We start from the raw sequence: 25000 nt of genomic DNA on the forward strand, positions 1-25000 counted from the left end.
CTCTACCTGTCTGTCTCTCTCCACCTGTCTGTCTCTCTACCTGTCTGTCTCTCCACCTGTCTGTCTCTCTACCTGTCTGTCTCTCTCTACCTGTCTGTCTCTCTACCTGTCTGTCTCCCTTCCTGTGTTTCTCTCTGCCTGTCTGTCTCTCAGTCAGTCAGCTGTCTGTGGTTCTCCTTCAGCTGGCTCGGTTCGCTCTGGAACCAGAAATCCACTTTCCTCTGAGACTTGAGGTAACCATGAAAATCAAAATTGTGCTGGTCTGTGCTGGTCTGTGCTGGTCTGTGCTGGTCTGTGCTGGTCTGTGCTGTCATCGTCTGTCATCGTCTGTCATCGTCTGTTTGTTTGAGTTTAAAGTTAGTTTTTCTTTTTTCAGGCCATCAGAACATTTAACAGCATCCTGGAATCTCTGAGCCGCGAGCAGAAGAAACTGATCCAGATGGACCAGAACCAGACCCTGATACTGTAATACTCCCAGTACACACTGTAGTACTCAGTACACACTGTAGTACTCAGTACTCCCAGTACACACTGTAGTACTCAGTACACACTGTAGTACTCAGTACTCACTGTAGTACTCAGTACACACTGTAGTACTCAGTACACACTGTAGTACTCAGTACTCAGTACTCCCAGTACACACTGCAGTACTCAGTACTCCCCAGTACACACTGTAGTACTCAGTACTCCCAGTACACACTGCAGTACTCAGTACTCCCAGTACACACTGTAGTACTCAGTACTCAGTACTCCCAGTACACACTGTAGTACTCAGTACTCAGTACTCAGTACTCACCAGTACACACTGTAGTACTCAGTACTCCCAGTACACACTGTAGTACTCAGTACTCACAGTACACACTGTAGTACTCAGTACTCACAGTACACACTGTAGTACTCAGTACTCAGTACTCAGTACTCCCAGTACACACTGTAGTACTCAGTACTCCCAGTACACACTGTAGTACTCAGTACTCAGTACTCACAGTACACACTGTAGTACTCAGTACTCAGTACTCACAGTACACACTGTAGTACTCAGTACTCAGTACTCAGTACTCACCAGTACACACTGTAGTACTCAGTACTCACAGTACACACTGTAGTACTCAGTACTCCCAGTACACACTGTAGTACTCAGTACTCCCAGTACACACTGCAGTACTCAGTACTCAGTACTCCCAGTACACACTGTAGTACTCAGTACTCAGTACTCCCAGTACACACTGTAGTACTCAGTACTCCCAGTACACACTGTAGTACTCAGTACTCAGTACTCCCAGTACACACTGTAGTACTCAGTACTCCCAGTACACACTGCAGTACTCAGTACTCCCAGTACACACTGCAGTACTCAGTACTCCCAGTACACACTGCAGTACTCAGTACTCCCAGTACACACTGTAGTACTCAGTACTCCCAGTACACACTGTAGTACTCAGTACTCAGTACTCACAGTACACACTGTAGTACTCAGTACTCAGTACTCACAGTACACACTGTAGTACTCAGTACTCAGTACTCAGTACTCACCAGTACACACTGTAGTACTCAGTACTCACAGTACACACTGTAGTACTCAGTACTCCCAGTACACACTGTAGTACTCAGTACTCCCAGTACACACTGCAGTACTCAGTACTCAGTACTCCCAGTACACACTGTAGTACTCAGTACTCAGTACTCCCAGTACACACTGTAGTACTCAGTACTCCCAGTACACACTGTAGTACTCAGTACTCAGTACTCCCAGTACACACTGTAGTACTCAGTACTCCCAGTACACACTGCAGTACTCAGTACTCCCAGTACACACTGCAGTACTCAGTACTCCCAGTACACACTGCAGTACTCAGTACTCCCAGTACACACTGCAGTACTCAGTACTCCCAGTACACACTGTAGTACTCAGTACTCCCAGTACACACTGTAGTACTCAGTACTCAGTACTCCCAGTACACACTGCAGTACTCAGTACTCCCAGTACACACTGCAGTACTCAGTACTCCCAGTACACACTGCAGTACTCAGTACTCCCAGTACACACTGCAGTACTCAGTACTCCCAGTACACACTGTAGTACTCAGTACTCCCAGTACACACTGCAGTACTCAGTACTCCCAGTACACACTGTAGTACTCAGTACTCCCAGTACACACTGCAGTACTCAGTACTCCCAGTACACACTGTAGTACTCAGTACTCCCAGTACACACTGTAGTACTCAGTACTCACAGTACACACTGTAGTACTCAGTACTCAGTACTCAGTACTCCCAGTACACACTGCAGTACTCAGTACTCCCAGTACACACTGTAGTACTCAGTACTCCCAGTACACACTGCAGTACTCAGTACTCCCAGTACACACTGCAGTACTCAGTACTCCCAGTACACACTGTAGTACTCAGTACTCCCAGTACACACTGCAGTACTCAGTACTCCCAGTACACACTGTAGTACTCAGTACTCCCAGTACACACTGTAGTACTCAGTACTCCCAGTACACACTGTAGTACTCAGTACTCAGTACTCCCAGTACACACTGTAGTACTCAGTACTCCCAGTACACACTGTAGTACTCAGTACTCCCAGTACACACTGTAGTACTCAGTACTCCCAGTACACACTGTAGTACTCAGTACTCCCAGTACACACTGTAGTACTCAGTACTCCCAGTACACACTGTAGTACTCAGTACTCCCAGTACACACTGTAGTACTCAGTACTCCCAGTACACACTGTAGTACTCAGTACTCCCAGTACACACTGTAGTACTCAGTACTCCCAGTACACACTGTAGTACTCAGTACTCCCAGTACACACTGTAGTACTCAGTACTCCCAGTAACTCTTTCCTGTCTGACAGATCTCAGATGGCAGCAGCAGTTCTGACAGTTGGAGGTGAGTTCTTAAACTATATTGAAGTGTGACATGAAAAAAAAGTAGTGTGGGGGAGGGGGGGTGTCGTTGTGTAGTGGGGGGTGGGGGGGGGGGCGTCGTTGTAGTGGGGGGGGTCGTTGTGTAGTGGGGGGCGTCGTTGTGTAGTGGGGGGTGGGGGGGGGGGGCGTCGTTGTAGTGGGGGGGGTCGTTGTGTAGTGGGGGGGGTCGTTGTGTAGTGGGGGGTGGGGGGGGGCGTTGTTGTGTAGTGGGGGGTGGGGGGGGGGGCGTCGTTGTAGTGGGGGGGGTCGTTGTGTAGTGAGGGGGGTCGTTGTGTAGTGGGGGGTGGGGGGGGGCGTCGTTGTGTAGTGAGGGTGGTCGTTGTGTAGTGAGGGGGGTCGTTGGGTAGTGGGGGGGTCGTTGTGTAGTGGGGGGTGGGGGGGGCGTCGTTGTGTAGTGAGGGTGGTCGTTGTGTAGTGAGGGGGGTCGTTGTGTAGTGGGGGGTGGGGGGGGGCGTCGTTGTGTAGTGAGGGTGGTCGTTGTGTAGTGAGGGGGGTCGTTGTGTAGTGAGGGTGGTCGTTGTGTAGTGAGGGGGGTCGTTGTGTAGTGGGGGGTGGGGGGGGGCGTCGTTGTGTAGTGGGGGGGGTCGTTGTGTAGTGGGGGGGGGCGTCGTTGTATAGTGGGGGGGGTCATTGTGTAGTGGGGGGGGTCGTTGTGTAGTGGGGGGGGTCGTTGTATTGGGGGGGGGTCGTTGTGTAGTGGGGGGGGTCGTTGTGTAGTGGGGGGGGTCGTTGTATTGGGGGGGGGTCGTTGTGTAGTGGGGGGGGTCGTTGTATTGGGGGGGGGTCGTTGTGTAGTGGGGGGGGTCGTTGTGTAGTGGGGGGGCACCGTGGCACAAAACGATGAAGGACACGCTGGACATATGAAGGACAACATGTTGAAGGTCTTCAGGTGTCTGAAGGTCTTCAGGTGTCTGAAGGTCTTCAGGTGTCTGAAAGTCTTCAGGTGTCTGAAAGTCTTCAGGTGTCTGAAGGTCTTCAGGTGTCTGAAGGTCTTCAAGTGTCTGAAGGTCTTCAGGTGTCTGAAGGTCTTCAGGTGTCTGAAAGTCTTCAGGTGTCTGAAGGTCTTCAAGTGTCTGAAGGTCTTCAGGTGTCTGAAGGTCTTCAAGTGTCTGAAGGTCTTCAGGTGTCTGAAAGTCTTCAAGTGTCTGAAGGTCTTCAAGTGTCTGAAGGTCTTCAGGTGTCTGAAAGTCTTCAGGTGTCTGAAGGTCTTCAGGTGTCTGAAGGTCTTCAGGTGTCTGAAAGTCTTCAGGTGTCTGAAGGTCTTCAGGTGTCTGAAAGTCTTCAAGTGTCTGAAGGTCTTCAGGTGTCTGAAGCTCTGTTTTCATTGGTTGTGCTCTAGACTACGAGCTGCAGGTCAGCCTATCAGAGGCTCTGTGCCGGCTGACTCCCAGGAAGGACCGACAGCAGAGAGCCAATCGGTGGTTCTCCAGCTGTGACATCAGCAGCGCCTTCTGTGACGTCAGAGACGGAGACTTTGAAGTGGTGAGTGACTAACCTGTCTGTCTCTCTTCCTGTCTGTCTGTCTGTCTGTCTCTCTGACAAGTCTTTCTTTCTGTGACCTGTCTCTCTTTTTAAACCGTCTGTCTGACATCTTTCTGTCTCTCTCTCTAGGACTGTCGCCGTTTCCTGAACTTTGTTAACGGTCACCATGGCGACCAGAGGAGGTGAAGAACTTCATCATTGTATTGAATCAGAAAGCTCTTCATTGTGAAGATTAAAACCTGCAATCCTGTCTGTCAGGGTCTTCACCTTCCCCTGTGTCAGCGCCTTCCTAGACTCCACTGAGGTAACCTTTAACCCTCAAAGTTTAAAAACATTTAACCCTTAAAGTTTAAAAACATTTAACCCTCAAAGTTTAAAAACATTTAACCCTTAAAGTTTAAAAACATTTAACCCTCAAAGTTTAAAAACATTTAACCCTCAAAGTTTAAAAACATTTAACCCTCAAAGTTTAAAAACATTTAACCCTCAAAGTTTAAAAACATTTAACCCTCAAAGTTTAAAAACATTGAACCCTTAAAGTTTAAAAACATTGAACCCTTAAAGTTTCAAAACATTTAACCCTTAAAGTTTCAAAACATTGACCCTTAAAGTTTAAACCTTCTGTTCTTTCCCTCCAGCTGTTTCCACCAAAAGACGACAAACTGGACGAGTTCTGGATTGATTTTAACGTCAGTTCAGGATGTGTGAGCTTCTTCATCGACGAGCCTGAGGTACTAGTACACAGCAGTAGTACTAGTACATCAGGACGAGTTACCGCAGTAGTACTAGTACATCAGGACGAGTTACAGCAGTAGTACTAGTACATATGGACGAGTTACCGCAGTAGTACTAGTACACAGCAGTAGTACTAGTACTTCAGGACGAGTTACCACAGTAGTACTAGTCCCCATGTGTCCCCTGATGTCTCCATGTGTCCCCTGATGTCTCCATGTGTCCCCTGATGTCTCCATGTGTCCCCTGGTGTCCCCATGTGTCCCCTGATGTCTCCATGTGTCCCCTGATGTCTCCATGTGTCCCCTGGTGTCTCCATGTGTCCCCTGATGTCTCCATGTGTCCCCTGGTGTCTCCATGTGTCCCCTGGTGTCCCCATGTGTCCCCTGATGTCTCCATGTGTCCCCTGATGTCTCCATGTGTCCCCTGATGTCTCCATGTGTCCCCTGGTGTCCCCATGTGTCCCCTGATGTCTCCATGTGTCCCCTGGTGTCCCCATGTGTCCCCTGATGTCTCCATGTGTCCCCTGATGTCTCCATGTGTCCCCTGATGTCTCCATGTGTCCTCTGATGTCTGTGTCCCCTGGTGTCTCCATGTGTCCCCTGGTGTCTCCATGTGTCCCCTGATGTCTCCATGTGTCCTCTGATGTCTGTGTCCCCTGGTGTCTCCATGTGTCCCCTGATGTCTCCATGTGTCCTCTGATGTCTGTGTCCCCTGATGTCTCCATGTGTCCTCTGATGTCTGTGTCCCCTGGTGTCTCCATGTGTCCCCTGGTGTCTCCATGTGTCCCCTGGTGTCTCCATGTGTCCCCTGGTATCTCCATGTGTCCCCTGGTATCTCCATGTGTCCCCTGATGTCTCCATGTGTCCCCTGATGTCTCCATGTGTCCTCTGATGTCTGTGTCCCCTGGTGTCTCCATGTGTCCCCTGATGTCTCCATGTGTCCTCTGATGTCTGTGTCCCCTGGTGTCTCCATGTGTCCCCTGATGTCTCCATGTGTCCTCTGATGTCTGTGTCCCCTGGTGTCTCCATGTGTCCCCTGGTATCTCCATGTGTCCCCTGGTGTCTCCATGTGTCCCCTGATGTCTCCATGTGTCCTCTGATGTCTGTGTCCCCTGGTGTCTCCATGTGTCCCCTGGTGTCTCCATGTGTCCCCTGGTGTCTCCATGTGTCCCCTGGTATCTCCATGTGTCCCCTGGTATCTCCATGTGTCCTCTGATGTCTGTGTCCCCTGGTGTCTCCATGTGTCCCCTGATGTCTCCATGTGTCCTCTGATGTCTGTGTCCCCTGGTGTCCCCATGTGCCCCCTGATGTCCCATGTGTCCTCTGATGTCTGTGTCCCCTGATGTCTCCATGTGTCCCCTGATGTCTCCATGTGTCCTCTGATGTCTGTGTCCCCTGATGTCTCCATGTGTCCTCTGATGTCTGTGTCCCCTGATGTCCCCATGTGTCCCCTGGTGTCTGTGTCCCCTGATGTCTCCATGTATCCCCTGGTGTCCCCTGATGTCTCCATGTGTCCCCTGATGTCTCCATGATGTCTCTGTGTCTCCATGATGTCACCATGTGTCCCTTGATGTCTCCATGATGTCTCCATGATGTCTCTGTGTCTCCATGATGTCTCTGTGTCTCCATGATGTCACCATGTGTCCCTTGATGTCTCCATGATGTCTCCATGATGTCTCTGTGTCTCCATGATGTCTCTGTGTCTCCATGATGTCTCCATGTGTCCCTTGATGTCTCCATGATGTCTCCATGTGTCCCTTGATGTCTCCATGATGTCTCCATGTGTCCCTTGATGTCTCCATGATGTCTCTGTGTCTCCATGTGTCCCTTGATGTCTCCATGTGTCTCCATGATGTCTCCATGATGTCTCTGTGTCTCCATGATGTCTCCATGTGTCCCTTGATGTCTCCATGATGTCTCTGTCTCCATGTGTCCCTTGATGTCTCCATGTGTCTCCATGATGTCTCCATGATGTCTCTGTGTCTCCATGATGTCTCTGTGTCTCCATGATGTCTCCATGTGTCCCTTGATGTCTACATGTGTCCCTTGATGTCTCCATGATGTCTACATGTGTCCCTTGATGTCTCCATGATGTCTCCATGTGTCCCCTGGTGTCTCCATGTGTCCCCTGGTGTCTCCATGTGTCCCCTGATGTCTCCATGTGTCCTCTGATGTCTGTGTCCCCTGGTGTCTCCATGTGTCCCCTGATGTATCCATGTGTCCTCTGATGTCTGTGTCCCCTGATGTCTCCATGTGTCCTCTGATGTCTGTGTCCCCTGGTGTCTCCATGTGTCCCCTGGTATCTCCATGTGTCCCCTGGTATCTCCATGTGTCCCCTGGTGTCTCCATGTGTCCCCTGGTATCTCCATGTGTCCCCTGGTGTCTCCATGTGTCCCCTGGTGTCTCCATGTGTCCCCATGTGTCCCCTGGTATCTCCATGTGTCCCCTGATGTCTCCATGTGTCCTCTGATGTCTGTGTCCCCTGGTGTCTCCATGTGTCCCCTGATGTCTCCATGTGTCCTCTGATGTCTGTGTCCCCTGATGTCTCCATGTGTCCTCTGATGTCTGTGTCCCCTGGTGTCTCCATGTGTCCCCTGGTGTCTCCATGTGTCCCCTGGTATCTCCATGTGTCCCCTGGTATCTCCATGTGTCCCCTGATGTCTCCATGTGTCCTCTGATGTCTGTGTCCCCTGATGTCTCCATGTGTCCTCTGATGTCTGTGTCCCCTGGTGTCCCCATGTGCCCCCTGATGTCCCCATGTGTCCTCTGATGTCTGTGTCCCCTGATGTCTCCATGTGTCCTCTGATGTCTGTGTCCCCTGATGTCTCCATGTGTCCTCTGATGTCTGTGTCCCCTGATGTCCCCATGTGTCCCCTGGTGTCTGTGTCCCCTGATGTCTCCATGTATCCCCTGGTGTCCCCTGATGTCTCCATGTGTCCCCTGATGTCTCCATGATGTCTCTGTCTCCATGATGTCACCATGTGTCCCTTGATGTCTCCATGATGTCTCCATGATGTCTCTGTGTCTCCATGATGTCTCTGTGTCTCCATGATGTCTCCATGTGTCCCTTGATGTCTCCATGATGTCTCTGTGTCTCCATGTGTCCCTTGATGTCTCCATGTGTCTCCATGATGTCTCCATGATGTCTCTGTGTCTCCATGATGTCTCCATGTGTCCCTTGATGTCTCCATGATGTCTCCATGTGTCCCTTGATGTCTCCATGATGTCTCTGTGTCTCCATGTGTCCCTTGATGTCTCCATGTGTCTCCATGATATCTCCATGATGTCTCTGTGTCTCCATGATGTCTCCATGTGTCCCTTGATGTCTACATGTGTCCCTTGATGTCTCCATGATGTCTACATGTGTCCCTTGATGTCTCCATGATGTCTCCATGTGTCCCCTGGTGTCTCCATGTGTCCCCTGGTGTCTCCATGTGTCCCCTGATGTCTCCATGTGTCCTCTGATGTCTGTGTCCCCTGGTGTCTCCATGTGTCCCCTGATGTATCCATGTGTCCTCTGATGTCTGTGTCCCCTGATGTCTCCATGTGTCCTCTGATGTCTGTGTCCCCTGGTGTCTCCATGTGTCCCCTGGTATCTCCATGTGTCCCCTGGTGTCACCATGTGTCCCCTGGTGTCTCCATGTGTCCCCTGGTGTCTCCATGTGTCCCCTGGTATCTCCATGTGTCCCCTGATGTCTCCATATGTCCTCTGATGTCTGTGTCCCCTGGTGTCTCCATGTGTCCCCTGATGTCTCCATGTGTCCTCTGATGTCTGTGTCCCCTGGTGTCTCCATGTGTCCCCTGATGTCTCCATGTGTCCTCTGATGTCTGTGTCCCCTGATGTCTCCATGTGTCCTCTGATGTCTGTGTCCCCTGGTGTCTCCATGTGTCCCCTGGTGTCTCCATGTGTCCCCTGGTGTCTCCATGTGTCCCCTGGTGTCTCCATGTGTCCCCTGGTATCTCCATGTGTCCCCTGATGTCTCCATGTGTCCTCTGATGTCTGTGTCCCCTGGTGTCTCCATGTGTCCCCTGGTGTCTCCATGTGTCCCCTGGTATCTCCATGTGTCCCCTGGTGTCTCCATGTGTCCCCTGATGTCTCCATGTGTCCTCTGATGTCTGTGTCCCCTGGTGTCTCCATGTGTCCCCTGGTGTCTCCATGTGTCCCCTGGTGTCTCCATGTGTCCCCTGGTGTCTCCATGTGTCCCCTGGTATCTCCATGTGTCCTCTGATGTCTGTGTCCCCTGGTGTCTCCATGTGTCCCCTGATGTCTCCATGTGTCCTCTGATGTCTGTGTCCCCTGATGTCTCCATGTGTCCTCTGATGTCTGTGTCCCCTGGTGTCCCCATGTGCCCCCTGATGTCCCCATGTGTCCTCTGATGTCTGTGTCCCCTGATGTCTCCATGTGTCCTCTGATGTCTGTGTCCCCTGATGTCCCCATGTGTCCCCTGGTGTCTGTGTCCCCTGATGTCTCCATGTATCCCCTGGTGTCCCCTGATGTCTCCATGTGTCCCCTGATGTCTCCATGATGTCTCTGTGTCTCCATGATGTCACCATGTGTCCCTTGATGTCTCCATGATGTCTCCATGATGTCTCCATGATGTCTCTGTGTCTCCATGATGTCTCTGTGTCTCCATGATGTCTCCATGTGTCCCTTGATGTCTCCATGATGTCTCCATGTGTCCCTTGATGTCTCCATGATGTCTCTGTGTCTCCATGTGTCCCTTGATGTCTCCATGTGTCTCCATGATGTCTCTGTGTCTCCATGATGTCTCTGTGTCTCCATGATGTCTACATGTGTCCCTTGATGTCTACATGTGTCCCTTGATGTCTCCATGATGTCTCCATGTGTCCCTTGATGTCTCCATGATGTCTCCATGATGTCTCTGTGTCTCCATGATGTCTCCATGTGTCCCTTGATGTCTCCATGATGTCTCCATGTGTCCCTTGATGTCTCCATGATGTCTCTGTGTCTCCATGTGTCCCTTGATGTCTCCATGTGTCTCCATGATGTCTCCATGATGTCTCTGTGTCTCCATGATGTCTCCATGTGTCCCTTGATGTCTCCATGATGTCTCCATGTGTCCCTTGATGTCTCCATGATGTCTCCATGTGTCCCTTGATGTCTCCATGTGTCTCCATGATGTCTCCATGATGTCTCTGTGTCTCCATGATGTCTCCATGTGTCCCTTGATGTCTCCATGATGTCTCCATGTGTCCCTTGATGTCTCCATGATGTCTCTGTGTCTCCATGTGTCCCTTGATGTCTCCATGTGTCTCCATGATGTCTCCATGATGTCTCTGTGTCTCCATGATGTCTCTGTGTCTCCATGATGTCTCCATGTGTCCCTTGATGTCTACATGTGTCCCTTGATGTCTCCATGATGTCTCCATGTGTCCCTTGATGTCTCCATGATGTCTCCATGATGTCTCCATGTGTCCCCTGATGTCTCCATGATGTCTCCATGTGTCCCCTGATGTCTCCATGATGTCTCCATGTGTCCCCTGATGTCTCCATGATGTCTCCATGTGTCCCCTGATGTCTCCATGATGTCTCCATGTGTCCCCTGATGTCTCCATGATGTCTCCATGTGTCCCTTGATGTCTCCATGTGTCCCTCAGGGCTTCTTGTGGGGGTCCATCCACCTGCTGAAGGAGAACGTGGATCGTTACAGTCTTCACCTGAAAGATGACGGTCGGTCCTCATTAACGATCGATACCTTTGATCGGTTATTGTTTACTTTTCATTTAGCTGCTGCTTTCATTCAGTGTGTGTGTGTGTGTGTGTTCCCAGAATGCACTGGGGCAGAGACAGTCCTCCGTGTCAGGCTAAACAATCCCATCATGCACCACAACAGCAGAGGTCAGACGGTGGAGTTGAACTTCAACTCTGAACACCACCAAGAGCTGGAGGAGGCTGCTGGGAAAGTCTTCATGGTACCTGTCTGTCTGCCTGTCTCACTGTGTCCTGTGTGTCTCTGTCTGTCTGCCTGTCTCACTGTGTCCTGTGTGTCTCTGTCTGTCTGCCTGTCTCACTGTGTCCTGTGTGTCTCTGTCCGTCTACCTGTCTCACTGCCTCCTGTGTGTCTCTGTCCGTCTGCCTGTCTCACTGCCTCCTGTGTGTCTCTGTCCGTCTACCTGTCTCACTGCCTCCTGTGTGTCTCTGTCTGTCTACCTGTCTCACTGCCTCCTGTGTGTCTCTGTCCGTCTACCTGTCTCACTGCCTCCTGTGTGTTTCTGTCCGTCTACCTGTCTCACTGCCTCCTGTGTGTCTCTGTCCGTCTACCTGTCTCACTGCCTCCTGTGTGTCTCTGTCCGTCTGCCTGTCTCACTGCCTCCTGTGTGTCTCTGTTTGTCTCTGTGTGTCTCTCTGTCTCACTGCCTCCTGTGTGTCTCTGTCCGTCTGCCTGTCTCACTGCCTCCTGTGTGTCTCTGTCTGTCTACCTGTCTCACTGCCTCCTGTGTGTCTCTGTTTGTCTCTGTGTGTCTCTCTGTCTCACTGCCTCCTGTGTGTCTCTGTCTGTCTGCCTGTCTCACTGTGTCCTGTGTGTCTCTGTCTGTCTGCCTGTCTCACTGTGTCCTGTGTGTCTCTGTCCGTCTACCTGTCTCACTGCCTCCTGTGTGTCTCTGTCTGTCTGCCTGTCTCACTGCCTCCTGTGTGTCTCTGTCCGTCTACCTGTCTCACTGCCTCCTGTGTGTCTCTGTCCGTCTACCTGTCTCACTGCCTCCTGTGTGTCTCTGTCTGTCTACCTGTCTCACTGCCTCCTGTGTGTTTCTGTCCGTCTACCTGTCTCACTGCCTCCTGTGTGTCTCTGTCCGTCTACCTGTCTCACTGCCTCCTGTGTGTCTCTGTCCGTCTGCCTGTCTCACTGCCTCCTGTGTGTCTCTGTCCGTCTACCTGTCTCACTGCCTCCTGTGTGTCTCTGTCTGTCTACCTGTCTCACTGCCTCCTGTGTGTTTCTGTCCGTCTACCTGTCTCACTGCCTCCTGTGTGTCTCTGTCCGTCTACCTGTCTCACTGCCTCCTGTGTGTCTCTGTCTGTCTACCTGTCTCACTGCCTCCTGTGTGTCTCTGTTTGTCTCTGTGTGTCTCTCTGTCTCACTGCCTCCTGTGTGTCTCTGTCCGTCTGCCTGTCTCACTGCCTCCTGTGTGTCTCTGTCTGTCTACCTGTCTCACTGCCTCCTGTGTGTCTCTGTTTGTCTCTGTGTGTCTCTCTGTCTCACTGCCTCCTGTGTGTCTCTGTCCGTCTACCTGTCTCACTGCCTCCTGTGTGTCTCTGTTTGTCTCTGTCCGTCTGCCTGTCTCACTGCCTCCTGTGTGTCTCTGTCTGTCTGCCTGTCTCACTGCCTCCTGTGTGTCTCTGTCCGTCTGCCTGTCTCACTGCCTCCTGTGTGTCTCTGTCCGTCTGCCTGTCTCACTGCCTCCTGTGTGTCTCTGTCTGTCTACCTGTCTCACTGCCTCCTGTGTGTCTCTGTTTGTCTCTGTGTGTCTCTCTGTCTCACTGCCTCCTGTGTGTCTCTGTCTGTCTGCCTGTCTCACTGCCTCCTGTGTGTCTCTGTCCGTCTGCCTGTCTCACTGCCTCCTGTGTGTCTCTGTCTGTCTGCCTGTCTCACTGCCTCCTGTGTGTCTCTGTCCGTCTGCCTGTCTCACTGCCTCCTGTGTGTCTCTGTCCGTCTGCCTGTCTCACTGCCTCCTGTGTGTCTCTGTCTGTCTGTCCCCCCCGTCCTCAGGACCCAGGTGGTACGGTCCAGGTGCCCCCCTCAGGTAAGCTCCCTGGTCGATCTTACAGCAGGAAGAACCCACAGAGCAAGAGTCAGCTGAAGGGTGAGTGTGTTTTATAATAATAATAATATCATAATTATGAACCTCTTTTTTAAATTCATGAAGACAAAATGTTAGAAGGAAGTTAAATGTTCCTGTCTCTCTCTCTACCCGTCTATCTCTCTCTACCCATCTCTCTCTCTCTACCCGTCTCTCTCTCTACCCGTCTATCTCTCTCTACCCGTCTATCTCTCTCTACCCATCTCTCTCTCTCTACCCATCTCTCTCTCTCCACCCATCTCTCTCTCTACCCGTCTATCTCTCTCCACCCATCTCTCTCTCTACCCGTCTATCTCTCTCTACCCATCTCTCTCTCTCTACCCGTCTCTCTCTCTACCCGTCTATCTCTCTCTACCCGTCTATCTCTCTCTACCCATCTCTCTCTCTCTACCCGTCTATCTCTCTACCCGTCTATCTCTCTCTACCCGTCTATCTCTCTCTACCCATCTCTCTCTCTCTACCCGTCTATCTCTCTCTACCCGTCTATCTCTCTCTACCCGTCTATCTCTCTCTACCCGTCTCTCTCTCTCTACCCATCTATCTCTCTCTCTACCCGTCTATCTCTCTCTCTACCCATCTATCTCTCTCTCTACCCGTCTATCTCTCTCTCTACCCGTCTATCTCTCTCTACCCGTCTATCTCTCTCTACCCGTCTCTCTCTCTCTACCCGTCTCTCTCTCTCTACCCGTCTCTCTCTACCCATCTCTCTCTCTCTACCCGTCTCTCTCTCTCTACCCATCTATCTCTCTCTCTACCCATCTCTCTCTCTCTACCCGTCTCTCTCTCTCTACCCATCTATCTCTCTCTCTACCCGTCTCTCTCTCTCTCTACCCGTCTCTCTCTCTCTCTACCCATCTATCTCTCTCTCTACCCGTCTCTCTCTCTACCCGTCTCTCTCTCTCTACCCGTCTCTCTCTCTCTACCCGTCTCTCTCTCTCTACCCATCTATCTCTCTCTCTACCCATCTCTCTCTCTCTACCCGTCTCTCTCTCTCTACCCATCTATCTCTCTCTCTACCCGTCTCTCTCTCTCTCTACCCGTCTCTCTCTCTCTCTACCCATCTATCTCTCTCTCTACCCGTCTCTCTCTCTCTACCCGTCTCTCTCTCTACCCGTCTCTCTCTCTCTACCCGTCTCTCTCTCTACCCGTCTCTCTCTCTCTACCCATCTATCTCTCTCTCTACCCGTCTCTCTCTCTCTACCCGTCTATCTCTCTCTCTACCCGTCTATCTCTCTCTACCCGTCTCTCTCTCTCTACCCATCTATCTCTCTCTCTACCCGTCTCTCTCTCTACCTGTCTCTCTCTCTCTACCCATCTATGTCTCTCTCTCTACCCGTCTCTCTCTCTACCTGTCTCTACCTGTCTCTCTCTCTTTCTCCCTCTACCTGTCTCTCTCTCTCTACCCGTGTCTCTCTCTCTACCCGTCTCTCTCTTTCTCTCTCTACCCGTCTCTCTCTCTCTCTCCTACCCGTCTCTCTCTCTCTCTACCCGTGTCTCTCTCTCTACCCGTCTCTCTCTCTTTCTCTCTCTACCCATCTATCTCTCTCTCTCTACCCGTCTCTCTCTCTCTCTACCCGTCTATCTCTCTCTCTACCCATCTCTCTCTCTCTCTACCCGTCTCTCTCTCTGTACCATCTCTCTCTACCCGTCTCTCTCTCTTTACCCATCTATCTCTCTCTCTCTACCCATCTCTCTCTCTACCCGTCTCTCTCTCTCTACCCGTCTCTCTCTCTCTACCCGTCTCTCTCTCTCTACCCATCTATCTCTCTCTCTACTTGTCTCTCTCTCTCTACCCGTCTCTCTCTCTCTACCCGTCTCTCTCTCTCTACCCGTCTCTCTCTCTCTACCCGTCTCTCTCTCTACCCATCTCTCTCTCTCTACCCGTCTCTCTCTGTCTACCCAACTCTCTCTCTACCCGTCTCTCTCTCTCTACCCATCTCTCTCTCTCTACCCATCTCTCTCTCTACCCGTCTCTCTCTCTCTACCCGTCTCTCTCTCTCTACCCGTCTCTCTCTCTCTACCCGTCTCTCTCTCTCTACCCATCTCTCTCTCTACCCATCTCTCTCTCTCTACCCGTCTATCTCTCTCTCTACCCGTCTATCTCTCTCTACCCGTCTATCTCTCTCTCTACCCGTCTCTCTCTCTCTACCCGTCTATCTCTCTCTACCCGTCTCTCTCTCTCTACCCGTCTCTCTCTCTCTACCCGTCTCTCTCTCTCTACCCATCTATCTCTCTCTCTACTTGTCTCTCTCTCTCTACCCGTCTCTCTCTCTCTACCCGTCTCTCTCTCTCTACCCATCTCTCTCTCTCTACCCATCTCTCTCTCTCTACCCGTCTCTCTCTCTCTACCCGTCTCTCTCTCTCTACCCGTCTCTCTCTCTCTACCCATCTATCTCTCTCTCTACCCGTCTCTCTCTCTACCCATCTCTCTCTCTCTACCCATCTCTCTCTCTCTCTCTACCCGTCTCTCTCTCTCTACCCGTCTCTCTCTCTGTACCATCTCTCTCTACCCGTCTCTCTCTCTCTACCCGTCTATCTCTCTCTCTCTACCCATCTCTCTCTCTACCCTTCTCTCTCTCTCTACCCGTCTCTCTCTCTCTACCCGTCTCTCTCTCTCTACCCATCTATCTCTCTCTCTACCCGTCTCTCTCTCTACCCGTCTCTCTCTCTACCCGTCTCTCTCTCTCTACCCGTCTCTCTCTCTCTACCCATCTCTCTCTCTCTACCCGTCTCTCTCTCTACCCGTCTCTCTCTCTCTACCCATCTCTCTCTCTCTACCCGTCTCTCTCTCTCTACCCGTCTCTCTCTCTCTACCCGTCTCTCTCGTCTCTCTCTCTCTACCCGTCTCTCTCTCTCTACCCGTCTCTCTCTCTCTACCCGTCTCTCTCTCTCTACCCGTCTCTCTCTCTACCCGTCTCTCTCTCTCTACCCGTCTCTCTCTCTCTACCCGTCTCTCTCTCTCTACCCGTCTCTCTCTCTACCCGTCTCTCTCTCTACCCATCTCTCCCACCTGTCCAGTTCTTCCTCTGTCGTCTCCGAGCAGTGAGGAAGACTCCTCCCCCTTCAAGGTAAGGTCTGTGTGAAGCCGTTGTCATGACAGCAGAGTTGAGGTTGAAGGGATGGTTTGTTGCTTCCAGATGCCGGCGAGCCGATCCGAGTTCCTTTTCGATCGGATCCGACACTCGACTCCGACTCGCGACTCAGGTGAGTCACAACCTCCTAACGTGACTTCAGGGCCAGAGGGTCTTCTTCAGGAAGTATGACCATTCATCAAAGACCTGGAGATCAGTGAGACTGTTGAACCTGTGTGTCTCTTAGGGGTTCCTGTGGGGGCGGAGCTAGAGAGCTTGAAGGTACGTCAGTTCTTTTTCTTTCTCTTTTAAAAACATTGACCGCCTCCTGAGTTTCCTGTTTGTGGTTCCAGGAAGTCCAATGGCGTTGTGACGGGAAGAGAGCCGCTCCAGATTCAGGTCTTTGTGATGACCTCAAGCTCCTCTTCATGTTGACCTCCAGCTCCTCTTCATGTTGACCTCCAGCTTCTCTTCATGTTGACCTCAAGCTCCTCAAGCTCCTCTTCATGTTGACCTCCAGCTCCTCTTCATGTTGACCTCAAGCTCCTCAAGCTCCTCTTCATGTTGACCTCAAGCTCCTCTTCATGTTGACCTCAAGCTCCTCAAGCTCCTCTTCATGTTGACCTCAAGCTCCTCAAGCTCCTCTTCATGTTGACCTCCAGCTTCTCTTCATGTTGACCTCAAGCTCCTCAAGCTCCTCTTCATGTTGACCTCCAGCTCCTCTTCATGTTGACCTCCAGCTCCTCTTCATGTTGACCTCCAGCTTCTCTTCATGTTGACCTCAAGCTCCTCAAGCTCCTCTTCATGTTGACCTCAAGCTCCTCAAGCTCCTCTTCATGTTGACCTCAAGCTCCTCAAGCTCCTCTTCATGTTGACCTCAAGCTCCTCAAGCTCCTCTTCATGTTGACCTCCAGCTCCTCTTCATGTTGACCTCCAGCTCCTCTTCATGTTGACCTCCAGCTCCTCTTCATGTTGACCTCCAGCTCCTCTTCATGTTGACCTCCAGCTCCTCTTCATGTTGACCTCAAGCTCCTCCAGCTCCTCTTCATGTTGACCTCCAGCTCCTCTTCATGTTGACCTCCAGCTCCTCTTCATGTTGACCTCCAGCTCCTCTTCATGTTGACCTCAAGTTCCTCAAGCTTCTCTTCATGTTGACCTCCAGCTCTTCTTCATGTTGACCTCAAGTTCCTCCAGCTTCTCTTCATGTTGACCTCAAGTTCCTCCAGCTTCTCTTCATGTTGACCTCAAGCTCCTCTTCATGTTGACCTCCAGCTCCTCAAGCTTCTCTTCATGTTGACCTCCAGCTCCTCTTCATGTTGACCTCCAGCTCCTCTTCATGTTGACCTCAAGCTCCTCTTCATGTTGACCTCCAGCTCCTCTTCATGTTGACCTCAAGCTCCTCTTCATGTTGACCTCAAGCTCCTCAAGCTCCTCTTCATGTTGACCTCCAGCTCCTCTTCATGTTGACCTCAAGCTCCTCTTCATGTTGACCTCAAGCTCCTCAAGCTCCTCTTCATGTTGACCTCAAGCTCCTCAAGCTTCTCTTCATGTTGACCTCAAGCTCCTCTTCATGTTGACCTCCAGCTCCTCAAGCTTCTCTTCATGTTGACCTCCAGCTCCTCTTCATGTTGACCTCCAGCTCCTCTTCATGTTGACCTCCAGCTCCTCTTCATGTTGACCTCAAGCTCCTCAAGCTCCTCTTCATGTTGACCTCAAGCTCCTCAAGCTCCTCTTCATGTTGACCTCAAGCTCCTCAAGCTTCTCTTCATGTTGACCTCAAGCTCCTCTTCATGTTGACCTCAAACTTCTCTTCATGTTGACCTCAAGCTCCTCTTCATGTTGACCTCAAACTTCTCTTCATGTTGACCTCAAGCTCCTCAAGCTCCTCTTCATGTTGACCTCAATCAGGAGAATGATGTCATTGTTTAAATCATGTTGTCTTCTCTGTTTTGTTTCTCTATGAGAAGGCTACCTGTCAGACCAAGATCAGGGTCCACTGCCCCAGAAGAGGAGGGCGGAGGCTCAGACAGAGGGGGAGGAGACTCTGCCGGCAGGTAGTTTTTCTTTGGTTCTTTTCCAGGAAATGGCCTCAATGTTTGAATTGTTTTGTAAGTCTGCTGCTCACCTGGTCTCAGAGTCTTCAAACGAAGGGGCGGGGCCACCAGAGGAGGAGGAGGGGCTGTTTGATGCAGGGGCACCTGTCGAGGGGGAGGAGCCTTTGATAGAGTTGCAGGTGGAGTCAGACTTGACGTCCGGCATCACAGCTGCCTTCAACAACTTCAAAACACAACTCGACAAACACTTCACTGTCAGTGCAGTTAAAAAGATGTGATTGATGTTTAGCTGATCAATAGCTGCCATCATCAATCAATAAAAATATTATGAATTGCTTTCAGGGCTGCTGGCAGAATGTTGAAGCTGAAATTCTTCTGTCTTTAAAAGAGTGTCAACAACACGTTTCCTCACTTCTGACAGCTGTTAATCAACATAGGTACCGACCACTCCTCACACCTGTCCGTCAACACGGGTACCACCCACTCCCCACACCTGTCCGTCAACACGGGTACCACCCACTCCCCACACCTGTCCGTCAACACGGGTACCACCCACTCCCCACACCTGTCCGTCAACACGGGTACCACCCACTCCCCACACCTGTCCGTCAACACGGGTACCGCCCACTCCGCACACCTGTCCGTCAACACGGGTACCGCCCACTCCCCACACCTGTCCGTCAACACGGGTACCGACCACTCCTCACACCTGTCCGTCAACACGGGTACCACCCACTCCCCACACCTGTCCGTCAACACGGGTACCACCCACTCCCCACACCTGTCCGTCAACACGGGTACCACCCACTCCCCACACCTGTCCGTCAACACGGGTACCACCCACTCCCCACACCTGTCCGTCAACACGGGTACCGCCCACTCCGCACACCTGTCCGTCAACACGGGTACCGCCCACTCCCCACACCTGTCCGTCAACACGGGTACCGACCACTCCTCACACCTGTCCGTCAACACGGGTACCACCCACTCCCCACACCTGTCCGTCAACACGGGTACCACCCACTCCCCACACCTGTCCGTCAACACGGGTACCACCCACTCCCCACACCTGTCCGTCAACACGGGTACCGCCCACTGTGTGTGTGTGTGTGTGTGTGTGTGTGTGTGTGTGTGTGTGTGTGTGTGTGTGTGTGTGTGTGTGTGTGTGTGTGTGTGTGTGTGTGTGTGTGTGTGTGTGTGTGTGTGTGTGTGTGTGTGTGTGTGTGTGTGTGTGTGTGTGTGTGTGTGTGTGTGTGTGTGTGTGTGTAGGTTAGTGTTGCTGCAGAGCTTTGAGAACAGTGTCAGTGATCAGCTGACTCGACTACATGAGAACTTCACCAGCCTGAACAGCCTGAACACACAGATCCTGGTAATATATACTTTAGTACTTTTACTTTAGTAGTACTACTACTGCAGTAATATACTGCTACTTTAGTACTACTACTTTAGTACTACTACTGCAGTAATATACTACTACTTTAGTAGTACTACTACTGCAGTAATACTACTCCTGCAGTAGTAATACTACTACTACTGCAGTAATACTACTCCTGCAGTAGTAGTACTACTACTATGAACTGTGTATAACGTGGTATTCACCCAACAGCTTCTGATATTTGCGAGTTCAGAATATTGAGTTTAAATATTAATAAGAAGTGTTCATGTTGCTCTTTGTCCTCCAGAGTTTCTTCCAGTCCGAGAGGCAGCGACTGGGCTCCTTCTGTGAGGAGAACCTGCAGAGGTCAGTGTCGGACCGGTTCCACCAGTCGGACCGGGACCTGATCAGGATCTAGTTCACATCCTGTTCAGATCTTCAGGAGGTAGCTTCCATGTGATTGAAACCTGTTCGGACCTTCTGGATCTGGTTTGTGTTGCCTCAGGTTGAGGTCTTTGGAGTCTGGAGAGGCGCCGATGGAGCCTCGGGCCAGCCAATGAAGGAGGAGTCCTGTCCAGGACCTGGTCCGGTCCCATCGGATCTCCTTGTTGTCTCTTGAGTCCCAGGATCAGTTTGATGTCTGAAGAATAAAAACAAAGTGAACCTTCAGGTTTCTAGTTGTTTGAGTATTTATGAGAATGAATCAAACATGAGGAGGACGTTGAGGGAGTCAAATGAGTACGGTTCTATTATTTATTATTATTAGGGGTAAAAAGGGGGCGGGGTCTCCTGTACACGTGAACAACAAGAACATAGAGGAGCTGGTTCCCCCACAGCAAATAGTCTGGATTTTTGTCTCCTGACTTCTGACCTGCTGTCTGCTGGTCCAGGGGCAGTCCTGGTCTCAGTCCTGGTCTCAGTCCTGGTCTCAGAGTCCACACTGAAACCAGGAGCGACCTGTAGAGGAGTTTGTGTTTGTAAATCCAGTTTCTGGTTGTCAGGAAGCAAAGTGACAGCGGAGGAAAAACAGTGAAATCCCCCAAAGAAAAGCTGAGACTCCTAATGAGCTATTAGAGAGGGAGGGGGGGGGGGGGGGGGGGGAGAGAGAGAGCAGCTCAGGTGTTTCTCTCTTCACTGTTTCACAAAAGAAAGAGACCTGCAAGAGGACTGGACCTGGACCTGGACCTGGACCTGGACCTGGACCTGGACCTGGACCTGGTCGGGATGCTGATTGGTTGATCTGCTGTTTTCTTGAACTTTGATGGACAGAACGACGTTCTGACTGCTCAGTGATCGCCAACAGCTGCAGGAACAACCAGGTACTGGGTTTACTGGGTTTACTGGGTTTACTGGGTTTACTGGGTACTGGGTTTACTGGGTACTGGGTTTACTGGGTTTACTGGGTACTGGGTTTACTGGGTTTACTGGGTACTGGGTTTACTGGGTACTGGGTTTACTGGGTACTGGGTACTGGGTTTACTGGGTACTGGGTTTACTGGGTACTGTGTACTGGGTGCTGGGTACTGGTTTACTGGATTACTGGTTTACTGGTTTACTGGGTACTGGTTTACTGGGTACTGGTTTACTGGATTACTGGGTACTGGTTTACTGGATTACTGGTTTACTGGGCTCGGGGCTGGGAAAGTATTCAGATCCTTTTACTGCGCTGAAGAAGTAAGAACATGACTTGCTGTGTTTATTATTATCATTATTTATAAAATGTCTTCGTTCTGAAACAAGAATTTTAATAAAGATTTAAAACTGCTTTGATTCTAAAGAAATCAGTGAAGAAGAGTTGGGTTGTTACGTTTAGGTGACTGGTTTCAGCAGGTTACTGACTGGTTGCAGTAGTTACTGACTGGTTTCAGCAGGTTACTGACTGGTTGCAGTAGTTACTGACTGGTTTCAGCAGGTTACTGACTGGTTTCAGCAGGTTACTGACTGGTTGCAGTAGTTACTGACTGGTTTCAGCAGGTTACTGACTGGTTTCAGCAGGTTACTGACTGGTTGCAGTAGTTACTGACTGGTTGCAGTAGTTACTGACTGGTTGCAATAGGTTACTGACTGGTTGCAGTTAGTTACTGACTGGTTTCAGCAGGTTACTGACTGGTTGCAGTAGTTACTGACTGGTTTCAGCAGGTTACTGACTGGTTGCAGTAGTTACTGACTGGTTTCAGCAGGTTACTGACTGGTTGCAGTAGTTACTGACTGGTTGCAGTTAGTTACTGACTGGTTTCAGCAGGTTACTGACTGGTTGCAGTAGTTACTGACTGGTTGCAGTTAGTTACTGACTGGTTTCAGCAGGTTACTGACTGGTTGCAGTTAGTTACTGACTGGTTTCAGCAGGTTACTGACTGGTTTCAGCAGGTTACTGACTGGTTGCAGTTAGTAACTGACTGGTTGCAATAGGTTACTGACTGGTTGCAGTTAGTTACTGACTGGTTGCAGTAGTTACTAACTGGTTGCAGTAGTTACTAACTGGTTGCAGTAGTTACTGACTGTTTGCAGTTAGTTACTGACTGGTTGCAGTTAATTACTGACTGGTTGCAGTAAGTTACTGACTGGTTGCAGTAGGTTACCTGGCCGCGGTAGGTGACTGACTGGTTGCAGTAGGTGACTGACTGGTTGCAGTTAGTTACTGACTGGTTGCAGTAGGTTACTGACTGGTTGCAGTTAGTTACTGACTGGTTGCAATAGGTTACTGACTGGTTGCAATAGGTTACTGACTGGTTCCAGTAGTTACTGACTGGTTGCAGTAGGTTACTGACTGGTTGCAGTAGGTTACCTGGCCGCGGTAGGTGACTGACTGGTTGCAGTTAGTTACTGACTGGTTGCAGTAGGTTACTGACTGGTTGCAGTAGGTTACCTGGCCGCAGTAGGTTACCTGGCCGCAGTAGGTGACTGACTGGTTGCAGTAGGTTACTGACTGGTTGCAGTAGGTTACCTGGCCGCAGTAGGTGACTGACTGGTTGCAGTAGGTTACTGACTGGTTGCAGTAGGTTACTGACTGGCCGCAGTAGGTTACCTGGCCGCAGTAGGTGACTGACTGGTTGCAGTAGTTACTGACTGGTTGCAGTAGGTTACCGACTGGTTGCAGTAGGTTACCGACTGGTTGCAGTAGGTTACTGACTGGTTGCAGTAGGTTACTGACTGGCCGCAGTAGGTTACCTGGCCGCAGTAGGTGACTGACTGGTTGCAGTAGGTTACTGACTGGTTGCAGTAGGTTACTGACTGGTTGCAGTAGGTTACTGACTGGCCGCAGTAGGTTACCTGGCCGCAGTAGGTGACTGACTGGTTGCAGTAGTTACTGACTGGTTTCTGTGGTTCCAGGTGAAATGGGCTGTCTGGGAGGGCAGACGGAGGAAGAACGACTGGAGGAAAAAGCCAAGAGAGAAGCCAACAAGAAGATCGAGAGACAGCTGCAGAAAGAGAGACAGGCGTATAAAGCTACACACAGACTGCTACTGCTGGGTGAGAGACCCGTCTGTCACCTGTCTGTCTCACCTGTCTGAGAGACCCGTCTGTCACCTGGGTGTCTCACCTGTCTCTTCTCTTTCCCCTGTCTGTCTCACCTGTCTCTTCTCTTTCCCCTGTGTGTCTCACCTGTCTCTCCTCTTTCCTCTGTCTGTCTCACCTGTCTCTTCTCTTTCCTCTGGGTGTCTCACCTGTCTCTTCTCTTTCCTCTGGGTGTCTCACCTGTCTCTTCTCTTTCCCCTGTCTGTCTCACCTGTCTCTTCTCTTTCCCCTGTCTGTCTCACCTGTCTCTTCTCTTTCCCCTGTGTGTCTCACCTGTCTCTTCTCTTTCCCCTGTCTGTCTCACCTGTCTCTTTCCCCTGTGTGTCTCACCTGTCTCTTCTCTTTCCCCTGGGTGTCTCACCTGTCTCTTTCCCCTGGGTGTCTCACCTGTCTCTTCTCTTTCCCCTGTCTGTCTCACCTGTCTCTTCTCTTTCCCCTGTGTGTCTCACCTGTCTCTTCTCTTTCCCCTGTCTGTCTCACCTGTCTCTTTCCCCTGTGTGTCTCACCTGTCTCTTATCTTTCCCCTGTGTGTCTCACCTGTCTCTCCTCTTTCCTCTGTCTGTCTCACCTGTCTCTTCTCTTTCCTCTGGGTGTCTCACCTGTCTCTTCTCTTTCCCCTGTCTCTTCTCTTTCCCCTGTGTGTCTCACCTGTCTCTTCTCTTTCCCCTGTCTGTCTCACCTGTCTCTTTCCCCTGTGTGTCTCACCTGTCTCTTCTCTTTCCCCTGTGTGTCTCACCTGTCTCTTTCTCCTGTGTGTCTCACCTGTCTCTTCTCTTTCCCCTGGGTGTCTCACCTGTCTCTTTCCCCTGTGTGTCTCACCTGTCTCTTCTCTTTCCCCTGTGTGTCTCACCTGTCTCTTTCTCCTGTGTGTCTCACCTGTCTCTTCTCTTTCCCCTGGGTGTCTCACCTGTCTCTTTCCCCTGTGTGTCTCACCTGTCTCTTTCCCCTGGGTGTCTCACCTGTCTCTTCTCTTTCCCCTGGGTGTCTCACCTGTCTCTTCTCTTTCACCTGTGTGTCTCACCTGTCTCTCCTCTTTCCCCTGGGTGTCTCACCTGTCTCTCCTCTTTCCCCTGGGTGTCTCACCTGTCTCTTCTCTTTCCCCTGTGTGTCTCACCTGTCTCTTCTCTTTCCCCTGGGTGTCTCACCTGTCTCTTTCCCCTGTGTGTCTCACCTGTCTCTTTCCCCTGGGTGTCTCACCTGTCTCTTTCCCCTGTGTGTCTCACCTGTCTCTTTCCCCTGGGTGTCTCACCTGTCTCTTCTCTTTCACCTGTGTGTCTCACCTGTCTCTCCTCTTTCCCCTGGGTGTCTCACCTGTCTCTTCTCTTTCACCTGTGTGTCTCACCTGTCTCTTCTCTTTCCCCTGGGTGTCTCACCTGTCTCTTCTCTTTCACCTGTGTGTCTCACCTGTCTCTTCTCTTTCCCCTGTGTGTCTCACCTGTCTCTTTCCCCTGTGTGTCTCACCTGTCTCTTTCCCCTGGGTGTCTCACCTGTCTCTTCTCTTTCACCTGTGTGTCTCACCTGTCTCTCCTCTTTCCCCTGTGTGTCTCACCTGTCTCTTCTCTTTCCCCTGGGTGTCTCACCTGTCTCTTCTCTTTCCCCTGTGTGTCTCACCTGTCTCTCCTCTTTCCCCTGGGTGTCTCACCTGTCTCTCCTCTTTCCCCTGGGTGTCTCACCTGTCTCTCCTCTTTCCCCTGGGTGTCTCACCTGTCTCTTCTCTTTCCCCTGTGTGTCTCACCTGTCTCTCCTCTTTCCCCTGGGTGTCTCACCTGTCTCTTCTCTTTCCCCTGTCTGTCTCACCTGTCTCTTCTCTTTCCCCTGGGTGTCTCACCTGTCTCTTCTCTTTCCCCTGGGTGTCTCACCTGTCTCTCCTCTTTCCCCTGGGTGTCTCACCTGTCTCTTCTCTTTCCCCTGGGTGTCTCACCTGTCTCTCCTCTTTCCCCTGGGTGTCTCACCTGTCTCTTCTCTTTCCCCTGGGTGTCTCACCTGTCTCTCCTCTTTCCCCTGGGTGTCT

The 25000-nt window shown here is 51.2% G+C and overlaps 2 protein-coding genes across 3 annotated transcripts in view; both read left to right on the plus strand.

Moving 5' to 3' along the window:
• The window catches only part of sycp2l (synaptonemal complex protein 2-like), a 24284-nt gene extending 5908 nt beyond the window's left edge, over nucleotides 1-18376 (plus strand). Inside the window, exons 6-21 of the mRNA XM_034560686.1 lie at nucleotides 154-233; nucleotides 377-465; nucleotides 2867-2901; nucleotides 4279-4421; nucleotides 4551-4603; nucleotides 4680-4725; nucleotides 5060-5152; nucleotides 10775-10847; nucleotides 10947-11089; nucleotides 12883-12976; nucleotides 15992-16041; nucleotides 16111-16177; nucleotides 16292-16326; nucleotides 16398-16443; nucleotides 18012-18098; nucleotides 18180-18376. Coding sequence (XP_034416577.1) covers nucleotides 154-233; nucleotides 377-465; nucleotides 2867-2901; nucleotides 4279-4421; nucleotides 4551-4603; nucleotides 4680-4725; nucleotides 5060-5152; nucleotides 10775-10847; nucleotides 10947-11089; nucleotides 12883-12976; nucleotides 15992-16041; nucleotides 16111-16177; nucleotides 16292-16326; nucleotides 16398-16443; nucleotides 18012-18098; nucleotides 18180-18376 — 1331 coding nt within the window. The remainder of the gene's footprint in view (nucleotides 1-153; nucleotides 234-376; nucleotides 466-2866; nucleotides 2902-4278; nucleotides 4422-4550; nucleotides 4604-4679; nucleotides 4726-5059; nucleotides 5153-10774; nucleotides 10848-10946; nucleotides 11090-12882; nucleotides 12977-15991; nucleotides 16042-16110; nucleotides 16178-16291; nucleotides 16327-16397; nucleotides 16444-18011; nucleotides 18099-18179) is intronic.
• A 4432-nt stretch (nucleotides 18377-22808) lies between these two features.
• The window catches only part of LOC117749484 (guanine nucleotide-binding protein G(olf) subunit alpha-like), a 14787-nt gene continuing 12595 nt past the window's right edge, over nucleotides 22809-25000 (plus strand). For both annotated transcript variants that reach the window (XM_034560058.1, XM_034560057.1), the window contains exon 1: nucleotides 22809-22944. In XM_034560058.1, the coding sequence (XP_034415949.1) occupies nucleotides 22809-22944 (136 nt within the window). The remainder of the gene's footprint in view (nucleotides 22945-25000) is intronic.

Source organism: Cyclopterus lumpus, chromosome 20, assembly GCF_009769545.1.
Source record: "Cyclopterus lumpus isolate fCycLum1 chromosome 20, fCycLum1.pri, whole genome shotgun sequence".
In the NCBI taxonomy this organism is placed as follows: Eukaryota; Metazoa; Chordata; class Actinopteri; order Perciformes; family Cyclopteridae; genus Cyclopterus; species Cyclopterus lumpus.